The sequence below is a fragment of the Triticum dicoccoides genome, chromosome 1A (genome assembly GCF_002162155.2).
Source record: "Triticum dicoccoides isolate Atlit2015 ecotype Zavitan chromosome 1A, WEW_v2.0, whole genome shotgun sequence".
NCBI classification, from domain to species: Eukaryota; Viridiplantae; Streptophyta; class Magnoliopsida; order Poales; family Poaceae; genus Triticum; species Triticum dicoccoides.
This window is the reverse complement of record NC_041380.1, coordinates 597,663,712-597,674,200: the sequence shown is the minus strand read 5'-3', so window position 1 is coordinate 597,674,200 and position 10,489 is coordinate 597,663,712. Positions and strand designations below refer to the sequence as shown.

Below are 10,489 nucleotides of genomic sequence, written 5' to 3'. Positions count from 1 at the left end.
CGACCCCCTTTCTTTCAAAAAAAAAAAGATCGCGCAAGAACAGGGTGAGCTACAACAACGTGGCGTCCAAGGAGCAGGCCGTGGACTTGATCGAGCATGACCAGACGCACAACGCCAGCTGAGGCTCGACTGAGGCTCTGCCCAGACCATGCGTGTTGTTCCTCTTTACATTTAGAGTTATCTTGGCAATGGCAGCCCATCATCATATGCAGTTGCCTACTGACATCGCCATATTTGTTTGTTTCTTGCAGCAAGATGTTTACACAGGAAAGGAAAGATACGTGGGTGGCGTGTGTTGCCGTTCGTCTACTCCTGACATCGTAGGCCACTGTTAAATGTAGTAGTTGTGTATATTTAGTTAGCATTTGCATTGGTAAGACTTGTTTTGAGTATGCTCAAGGATCATGTGCGTGATTGGAATGTGTTTTTTTTTTTCAATTTGTCTATTTGTATCGCACTGCTGCAAAATTTGGTCCATAATTTCTCTTGTTTCATTAGCTACGACGATGAGAGGGGCACCTCTGGAACATGCGAATAACCTGATACATAAGAGTTATGTGTGTAGTTCGGTGGGCTATATTTGTATCTAGTTGGAACTGAAGTTGATGCAACATGTCTAGTCTAGGGTATAAGTATTTTGGTAGGAATATGCTAGAAATGTGTGTGCAAGACGACCATTTCAGTTTCAGTTTCGTCAGTATGTGTGAGCATGACCAACATAATTCCCGCTTTGCTGCTACATGATGTGTAGGATCGAGAACAACACTGCAAACCAAGATATATGAACGCAAAATCCATAACGTTTAATTGTACCACCTCTTTCCTAAATCCTAGATGTAAGATTGAACCTCTTACATTTAGGAACAAAGGGTGTAGCATATACTCCCTCCGTTCGGAAATACTTGTCATCAAAATGGATAAAAAGGGATGTATCTAGATGTATTTTAGTTCTAGATACATCTCTTTTCATCCATTTTGATGACAAGTATTTTCGGGCGGAGGGAGTACTTCGTGATGGCATGATGGAACCATTCTTTTTTTGCTGAAATTATGTGGTCTGTATTTTTTTCCGGAGTAATTTTTATTTATTATTGAGTCTAAACACACTCTGACTTTATTGATTATAAAAGTTCATAGGAATACAATGTAGATCCGGCAGATTAAGGAGCCACACATGGCGTCCTAAAGAAAGGCCTAGAGTATGTTTAGCGAGGCTATGTGCCTCAGGATTAGTTTCTCTTCCTTTGAAGATGAAGGAACAGCGAGAGAACTACTGAGATGTAAGATTGATCTCCTTAATAATGTTAGAGTGTAGGCCATCTATATTTCCGTGGATATTTTTAATCACATCTTTACAGTCTGAAGCTATCTGTATGTCTTCAGGCAGTGCCGTAGCCAGAATATCTACACGCCCAGGGCCACCTTCGTTGCTACAGTGTTTACTTTAGCTACAGTGAGCGACTGTAGCTACAGTCAACGAATGTTTTCACCACCACGCCCCAGGCCACAGCCCAGGTAGCCTGGGGCCTGGCTACGCCCCTGTCTTCAGGTGATAAGTCAAAGAGCAAGTGTGAGCGCTTCTCGACAAGCCCAATCCTCCAATGATGTTGGGTCAGTCACACCTTGACATTTTATCACCGAAGAGGCTAGATATTTTCCAGTAGAATCCCTGCAAACTGTGCTGTAATTAAGAGCCTAGAAAAATAGGAAAAACATTTTTTCAGAGCCTAGAAAAAGGGAATGTGCTCTAAAGCACAATTTGGCCCCACAGGTCGCTGCAATTTTGTGGTTTGGTCCTTGGGCCGAGGTGCAGGAGACACGGAGCAGATTGCGTTCTCTCAGTGTGAGGCTGAGAGCGAAGTTCCCCCTCCTGTTTCGACAGCTCGCCTCCATACGCGCCGCGCCGCCGCCCCGTCCGTCGTCACCATCCCCGTTGCGCTTTGAGGTAACAATATTTGCAACAAAGTTTAGTGCAAAATCTTTGTAACATGATGTTCAATTGTAGCATAATCTTTGTGAGGCCACCACTTTCCTTTTCTTTTATTACTGATGAAAGCATGGGGCCTGCATTTTGGCTCAAGTAACTAATTAAGTGCCTAGAAAAACAATTTTTTTGGTGCTTAGAAAATCATGTGCTCTATCTATATCTAGGGCACATTTTGGGCCGAGAGGCCGCCGCAATTGTGTTTTATCCTTGGGCCGAGGTGGGGAGACACGGAGCAGAGTGCGTTCTTTTTTTTCAGTGAGAGCAGAGTCCGCCTTCCGGTGGTTTCGGCAGCTCGCCTCCGCCATCTCCGCCGCCGTCGCCGTCGCCGTCGTCCCGTGCGTCGCCGCCATCCACATCGCGCTTTGAGGTGTGAGGTTTGTCGCCCTCCTCCCCTCTCCTTCTCCTCACCTTCGGTTCGAGGAAGCGCATCTCATCAAAACCCTAAGCGCCTCTGCCATTCGCAGCACCCCCTTGGGATGGAGAAGAGGAAGAAGGAGGAGGAGGAGGAGAATCCGCCGGCAGCGGGGAGCCTCTGGGACGACCTCCTGCCTGAGATCCACCGGGAGATCCTGTCGCGGGTGCCGTACCGGTCGCTCTGCCGCTTCAAATGCGTGTCCACGGCGTGGCTGGCGCTCTGCGCCGACCCGGCCGTCCGCAGGAGGTCGCCGCAGACGCTCACCGGCTTCTTCTGCTACTCCCAAGTGGACGTCGGCGGCGGCCGGCGCCATTACGGCGTCAGCTTCCTCAACCTGTCCGGGTGGGGCCGGCCGATGGTCGACGACCCCTCCCTCAGCTTCGTGCGGGGCTACCGCCACGTCACGCCCATTCACTGCTGCAGCGGCATTCTCATCTGCTACTGCTGGAAGTTTGACATGAGCGACGAGGCGGATTTTGTCGTGTGCAACCCTGCCACCAAGGAGATCTGGGCCGCGCTGCCGGTGCCCCAGAATGAGATGATGACGCGCCTCAACACCGCCCGCCTGTGCTTTGACCCGGCTATTCCCCGCCGCTTCAAGGTGTTTGTGTTCGTGCAAAGTTTCGCTGGGGTTCAGAGGGTGGAGGTCTACTCTTCAGACACCGGGCAGTGGACCTCCGTTGGGAGCGCGTGGAGCTCCGAGAACCTCATGATTGCCGAGGAATCGGGATGCGTCTACTTCAATGGATCTCTGCATCTGGCTGTTTGCCATCCTGTGGTCAAGGTGGTGGACTGGGAGGTAGTGATACGCTCCATGGTCACTTTTGACACAGAGGGGGAAACCTGGAGGAGGATCCGTATGCCGGACACCAGCAATAACGGTTTCTTTGGGCTGTCGCAGGGACGCCTATACACCGGGCATGTAGAAAATGAAGGTAGATGCCGGCTCTTGGTGTGGGTTCTCGAGGATCATGCTAGCGGACTGTGGACCCTGAAGTGTACTGCCAGCATTCTTGAACTGCTAGGAAGCCCTTGCCGTGCACCCAACGAATTCTACCAGGCGGTTGCGATCCATCCAGACTGCAATCTGATATTCCTTGAAGATGCGGGGCAGGAAGCATTGCTTATGTCCTACAATATGGATACCGGTAAACTGGATATTGTCTGCTCTCTTGGAGACCGCTGGGCGCAAAGATTTCACCCCTACATTCCCTGTTTTGTGGAGAAGCCGCCCGTTCCTCAGTGAATTTTGGAGCAGCTTCACATTTGCCAAGTTGGCGTGGCTCCGGTGACTTCATGAGAATCAGATGTCGGGTATGGTCCAAATATCGATGGTTTTGGGTGTTGATTGGATAGGTGCTCTTTCCATCCAGTTATTTACTGCTAGTACCTTCACTCTGCTGCAACTTGTTATGGATCACAGTTGAATTATTGATATCGTCCTGTTCTGATGCATTTGAAAGTAGTACTCTGTCATATGTTATTTGAAATGGATGTCTCCTTTGTAGTAATTTAATACAGTACCATCGAATCTTGGATCAACTTCTCTGAATTTTTGTACATTCTGGGAGATTCCTTCAATGAAATCTGCTCGCATTGTGTCAACCAATACCAATACATGCTAGTCTGAGAACACAATTATATTTTATTTTCCATTTAGAGGAAGAGAATAGCACAACTGATTCACTGACACCACTAGTGAAGATTGTGGTGTCAGTGAATCAGTTGTGCTATTCTCTTCCTCTAAATGGAAAATAAAATATAATTGTGTTCTCAGACTAGCATGTATTGGTATTGGTTGACACCACTAGTGAAGATTGGAAGGGGAGCCTTGGCGCAGTGGTAAAGCTGCTGCCTTGTGACCATGAGGTCACGGGTTCAAGTCCTGGAAACAGCCTCTTGCAGAAATGTAGGGAAAGGCTGCGTACAATAGACCCAAAGTGGTCGGACCCTTCCCCAGACCCTGCGCAAGCGGGAGCTACATGCACTGGGGCTGCCCACTAGTGAAGATTGGATATGTAATGCCACACAGGGTCAGCGTTCATCATTATCACTCCTAGCACCCCATAGTGTCCTTGTTCTGAGTAAACTTTCCAAGGCCATTATAGTTCTGTGATGAAATCCTGAATAGACTGCTATACCACTGTCATATCCAGTGGCTTGTAAACTTTAATATAGCTACTGGAAACTTTCGTGAAGGTATGCTTGTCATTGAATAGCGATCACAGCATGAATAGGAATGCAAATGAAAATATATGCTTTGTTTTTCATGACATAAACTACAAAAATAAATTTGAACGCGAACTTTAGTGAAAAAGTAGATGTTTGGTTTCCTTTGAGAATGGAGTTCATGTCTATATGTGAGGTTCAGGTCGACCAGCAAATTCATTTTTATTTTGATTGGTTGTTCGATCTTATAAGATTGTACTACTGCCCAGCTAATTTTGCAAACTGGATGACAGATCTTCCTGGGTATTTAACTGAAACAGTAATTAGCATCCATTTATATAGTAAAAAAAGCAAAAAGGGATTGCTATATCAAACCAGAAAGATGTATCATCCAGGAAGTTGACTTCGACATGACAGTTCTTGCTCAACCTAGGAAGTATTTCTAGCTTTTATTGAAATTTAGCGCCTGGGTCTCTCTCATAGAGCTGACTGTTCGAAAAGTTTATAGCAAAATAAAGAGCGACAGGCATATTAAACTGGGTCATTCCTCCATTTATTCACACTATATGTACTAGCACTGCCATGTTGAAACCACCTGTACAATGATAAACACTGAGGAATGCTGTTTATTTTATTTTAAAAAAATAAGGAAATCATTGACATGGGATTGGGACAAAGGGATGTTATCTTTGCATCATTTATAGCAGACCAAAACTCTAGTTCACTGAGTAACAATAAAGAAAGACTTGGCAAACCTGCTTAATTTCCTGAAGAAGTGCTTACCTGAATAGCAAATATTACTGCAACTTAGCAAATAGCCTGTCATGTGACAAGTTACGCTCAAACAGATTCAGTAGAATCACGAATAGTCAACCTCAACAATGTCAAGTCAAGTGAATCCTGTTTGTCTATGATTCATAAGGCCAAATGGAGAAGCGCCAGAACATAACCAAGGCGTCCCAGTCTTTTTAAACAGTAGTGTACATCTCATTATAATTTTCAGTTTAGCAGTTAGCACAGCTAGCACCAGGATGCATGTCAGCACAAAAGCATGTCAAGACAGCCTCCGTTGAAGAGAAAGAGCATGACAGGACAGAAGCATGTGCCTCTTAAGTTTATGAAGTCAACTTCAGATGATAAATTCCCTCAACAAAATTTAAGATGATAGACCACTCTACTCTTCCCAAGTTTTGAAATACACACTATGTTGGCCGTTATGAGGTCTTTCTGATCAGCAATAAGGAGAATATGCTATATGAGAACAGATTTTAAGAGAGCAAAATTGATTCCGAGTTATGGACACTTACAAGATAAACAAATCCTTCTGAAGCCTTTGTAATTCTCCCCATTCTTTCTGTTGGTGTTTTTAGTAACACCTGCAGGCATTAATGTAAGACATAACAAAAATGATGTTACCAACTTAACAAACAAAAGAGGCATCTTTAATATTCCCAACTAATCAACACCTGATGCTGAGTATTTCTTCAATATTCCAGAATCCAGACTAATAAGCATCTTAAATTACAGCAAAGCAACGAGCCACTAGGCATAACTCATCATTATGCATCAACGCTTAAATAAGAAATATTCAAAGGTAGAGAGAGATAAAGAGAATATTCAACCCTTTTTTGTTGAGACACAAGAGATGGAAAAATGGATAATGCAAAAGAGAGCCTGCCAGCTTAAGGTGTTCTTGGCAGCCTCGCTTCTCAAAATCTCTGTCGCTTCTCAAAACCTGCAGCATGGTAATACATATGCAACTTGATTGTTACAGTGAGAATAGAACTTCACAACAGCAACAAAGTGTCACATTACTAAGATCAGTGTACAGCAAACTATTGTCATGTAAAATATAGCTATGGATATATATGTCTATGTCTATGCTTTTATGCAGCTTTTAATTCCTCAATCGTCTACCTGAAATCTTGTGCACTAGTGAAAACTAACATACAGGAGAAGCGGTGCCGCATTTCAGATAATTAACAAAGTGGCCATATGAGTTGAATGACATTTTAATGTAGAAGAACATCACTTAACCTATGGGAAACTATAAGGCATTACCATGTGCACCGGCTTCTTTAACAACAGACATGAAGTTGGTGACACCATGCTTCAGAATCGGGTTGTAATATGTGAAAAGTGCTAGAAGGCAGGGCATATCAGGTACCACCTCTTTCACCATTGAGACACCATCCTCAAATGTTGCCCCCTAACCCCCTTAAGTGATCTTTTGGGCAGCTAATGTCGATTCTGTTAATGCTGATTCAAGAAAGATGGAGCAACGGAAAAATAAGGGGATGATCTGAAGGTGGTTTATACAGCTATAGTGTTTACTTAGGGGTTAACTTGTATAGCTACTGTTGACTTGTTATGTGTCATGTATATCTAAACACAGGCTCTTGAAGCAACTTTGGAGCAGACTGTGCAAGATGGGGGACTTGGAAAAGTTGATGAGCAGCAGGAGCACGTATCTTGTCAAGCAAGATGAGTGTATGAAGAAAATCCGAGATTTGGACTCATTGCCTGCTGATGCTTTTGAAACCTATATTTCCATTTGTTTTATCTTGCTAAACTGGCTAACTCAGCTGCACAATACCTTTTTTTATAGTGTTAACCATGTTGTAGTTATTTTCTCGCCAATAATAAAGGTACAAGAGAAATAACAAGCAGCAGCTGCTTTATGGCTGCACTGAGCATTTGAAGTAATTAGTCCTTCCTGAACTTCACCGAACAGCGGAGAAGACGGGCTGAACTTGATGTTGGTGACGAGGCAAGTTTTTTGATCAGTACAACTTGGTTCCCTTGTGATTGTCCTAATACTAGAATCTCACAAAATCTGCTGATTGGTATTGCTGCATACTAGAGAGTTGGTATCAGTTTTAGTCCAAAGGAAGGATGAATCAATTGAACGCACATTTAAAGGAGTTGCAAGGCACTCCCATGAAGTGTTCTCTGAATTAGTGCAAGGTGGCCGTGGATACTTGGTTATGATGAAGAAAAAGGTTTCTATTTCCTCCACCAATTTTGGTTCTGTTTCTTGCACTTCAGTTCCTAACTCACTCCATTTCTGTAGGATGGTGATGCTGGTGATGGTGACATGGATGACGACCCACCTCACGAACCAGATCCTGAAGGGAGGATAGAGTAGTCTATATTGGTGTGAAAGTCAAGGCATGTGTTCTTTGCAGAGATCTGTTATGTATTCATGCATACATTATTCTAAATCCAGCATAAAAATTCATATGATGTTCTGATACAATTCATAAAAAAAAAGAACTATTCCCCAGTTATCAAGCTCTTCCTGAATCACTATGGTGATGACACCCTGTTTGATTTTTCCTCAAATTTGTTAAAGGCTGTCTGTTTGGAGACTCATGCTTAGTCATGTTTCAGGTTTCCTAAACTGGCAAGGGAGAAACTCGGTCCATGAAACAGTTGTCTGGAGGGCAGAAGACAATGGTGGCGAATAGCTGGGTGATCTTCGCTATCCAACGATGTGATCCAGCTCCGTTCTACCTGTTTGACGAGATAGATGCTGCTCGGGAGTATCCTTTCATTATTTCTTTGTGTTGCCTGTTTATCCCCGCCATAAATGAATTGGGTTTTTGCTTCATATGCCTGTTTTTTGAAACAAACATCTCATGCCTTCGTATATCTGTTTAGCTGGGTGCATGCATTGCCCAACTATGCCCTCCTGTGTTCGAGTAAATTGCAGAAAACCACCAGTTTGAGGGCTAGGTTTGCAGAAATCACTACGTTACAGTTTCTTGGCAAAAACACCAAGTCTACCGTAAACAATTTGCAGAAAGCACTGATCGGCGGATCGGGGTCAGTTAAGCTTGTTTATGACAGGTGGGCCCTTTTTTGCGTACGTGGCACCGTCGGCCGTTAGATGGCGTTTGACGGCGCCGTATGACTCTGTTTGATGGACCGGTCAAAAGACCGGTCGGTGCTGCCCCCCACTCCCCACTCTGTCTCGCTGCTCTCTCGCTCGCTCACTCCTCTGTCTTGCTCCTTTGCTTTGATCGCCGCGCCCCCGCCGCGTCGCCATGGTGTCCTGGAGCGATGGGTTCGATAGCAGCGAGCACCCCGTGGAGTACGTCAGCTCAGGTTCTGACGATGGCAGAATTAAGGTAAGTTCAGATTTTTAGGGTTAGGGTTTGTGATTTTGGGGGATTTCTTGAATGAGCTTGTTTGCTGACATGTGGATCAAATGTCTGGTATTCCTATGCACTACAGATCCCTGATACCACTGAAGAGTCCGATTTCGAGGGACTTGAAACGGAGTTGCTTGTTCTCTGCAATGAACATGGGAAGGCCGCAGAAAGGCGTGTTGCTTTCCAAGGAATCCACACTGGCAGGAGGTTTCTTTGCTGTGCTGAGAAGGTATATTGTGATTTATTTTCTCTGGATGTGCCTTTTGTTTGTGCTCTGCCTTTGTTTTTTCTGGATCTGTACTGTGGAGGCAGGCATTGCAGTTTGTTGTTAAGTTTAGTTGTATTGTTAAGTTAGGAAAGTGGATCAGAAGCAATTGTTTAAGTTAGGAAAGTGGATCAGAAGCAAAGTGGATCAGAGGCAACATTGTTAAGTTAGGCACTTTGTTTAGTGATGCATGCTATTAATAATTTAAGACAGAATATGCATGGGTTACTGGAGCAGGACAGATGATGCAACTTGTTTAGTCTGACATGTTAGGTCATTTGATTGATTTTGTTTACTTTATAGCAGGACAACATTGTTTAAGTAGCACGAGGACATGTTTAAGTAGTCCTCTCCTCAAGCTCTGAATTTGAGGATAGTAATTAAATAGTGTTGCTTGAAAGCACTCTAATGTATTTGTTTATGTTAATTCTGATTTTGTTCAGGAAGGTAGAAACTGTGGATTAGTTGAATGGATAGATCCAGCTTGTCCTAACACCCTTGAGAATGCATTATCCAAGTTATGGTTTATGTATGAACAAAGTAAGAGAGATAGGACTGAGGAAAATCTTTTGCATTCATTTGCTGTTCATGACTTGACACAAGAGAAGAAGAAGCTGCAGGAGAGCTATGAGAAGTTGGTTGAAGATGTGAATGGAATTTTGGATGCTTAGGAAAGGAGGGCAGAGGTAGAAAGGAAAGATGTTGAAACCAACAAGCTTCAGAAGAAGTATGACATGGTTAAGAACCTAGCAGCTGCTCAAGCAAATGTCATTAGGAACATGAAGCTCAAGCTAGCTGAAGAGAGGAAGAACTTGCAGAACCACATTGATGAGCTGAAGAAGACAGTTGAAGAGAGCAATGTGAAGCTGCAGGGGGTCAAGACCATCATAAATGGACAAGCAGGTGATTGTGGAAGAGAAGAGTGGGCAATATCATTTGACATTTGCTGACCTTTTGCAGAGTGTTGTTTGGCATTTGCTGTAATGATGGTAGTTTAAATTCTATGAACTATGAGTACTTCTGAACTATGGTGATGTAATGTAGTAATCTTCAACTATGATTATGTATGGATTTGAACTAATGCTAAATGTGGTGGTATTTGGAGGTGCTGAATGTGATCTTAAGTAAGATGCTTGCAAATTGGTGATTGTGATCTTAAGTATGTTTCTATGCAACTGGTGTTTTTTTTAGCTTAGTAAGCTATTTACAGTTGTTGAATTTGATCTGAAGTGTGTTTATGCTGAACTGATGATTGTGAGCATGAAGTTGGGTCAATTAGTGGTTTTTGGTTTTTTATCGATGAGGAGGCATCAAGTAGGATCAATTAGGTTTTTTTTGGCTTTTTATCGACCCCGAGGCATCTAGTAGGCTCAACTAGGGTTTTTGGCGTTGTATCGACGCCGATGCATCAAGTAGGCTCAATTAGGTTATTTTGGCTTTTTATCGACCCCGAGGCATCAAGTAGGCTCACTTAGGGTTTTTTGCTTTTTATCGAC

The 10,489-nt window shown here is 43.7% G+C and overlaps 2 protein-coding genes and 1 long non-coding RNA gene across 4 annotated transcripts; all 3 read left to right on the top strand.

Annotated features, from left to right (window-relative positions):
- Window positions 1-2,226: 2,226 nt before the first annotated feature.
- LOC119294512 (F-box protein At1g52495-like) lies at window positions 2,227-3,977 on the top strand. Of its 2 annotated transcripts, XM_037572721.1 has the most exons (3): window positions 2,227-2,361; window positions 2,452-3,201; window positions 3,304-3,977. In XM_037572721.1, exons 2-3 carry the CDS (start codon window positions 2,464-2,466, stop codon window positions 3,646-3,648), a joined length of 1,083 nt encoding a protein of 360 aa, XP_037428618.1. In that variant the 5' UTR covers window positions 2,227-2,361; window positions 2,452-2,463; the 3' UTR covers window positions 3,649-3,977. The 2 variants fall into 2 exon arrangements, with proteins under 2 accessions (XP_037428618.1, XP_037428609.1); XM_037572712.1 differs by having other exon boundaries at window positions 2,229-2,361; window positions 2,452-3,977.
- Window positions 3,978-4,339: 362 nt separating this feature from the next.
- LOC119294538 lies at window positions 4,340-7,743 on the top strand. The gene is made up of 4 exons (XR_005143447.1): window positions 4,340-6,734; window positions 6,810-6,879; window positions 6,967-7,573; window positions 7,645-7,743. It is a non-coding gene; the product is annotated as an uncharacterized LOC119294538 (long non-coding RNA).
- A 225-nt stretch (window positions 7,744-7,968) lies between these two features.
- Window positions 7,969-10,117, top strand: LOC119294526. The gene is made up of 3 exons (XM_037572732.1): window positions 7,969-8,704; window positions 8,811-8,957; window positions 9,437-10,117. Exons 1-3 carry the CDS (start codon window positions 8,621-8,623, stop codon window positions 9,662-9,664), a joined length of 459 nt encoding a protein of 152 aa, XP_037428629.1. The 5' UTR covers window positions 7,969-8,620; the 3' UTR covers window positions 9,665-10,117.
- The last annotated feature ends 372 nt before the right edge of the window (window positions 10,118-10,489 follow it).

What these genes read in the sequence shown, in the direction of transcription:
- LOC119294512 (XM_037572712.1), top strand. Translation starts at nt 2,464, where the DNA reads ATGGAGAAGAGGAAGAAGGAGGAGGAGGAGGAGAATCCGCCGGCAGCG.
- LOC119294526 (XM_037572732.1), top strand. Translation starts at nt 8,621, where the DNA reads ATGGTGTCCTGGAGCGATGGGTTCGATAGCAGCGAGCACCCCGTGGAG. An exon ending in CTGACGATGGCAGAATTAAG is followed by an intron (nt 8,705 to 8,810) that starts GTAAGTTCAGAT and finishes TATGCACTACAG; the next exon opens with ATCCCTGATACCACTGAAGA. An exon ending in TTCTTTGCTGTGCTGAGAAG is followed by an intron (nt 8,958 to 9,436) that starts GTATATTGTGAT and finishes GATTTTGTTCAG; the next exon opens with GAAGGTAGAAACTGTGGATT.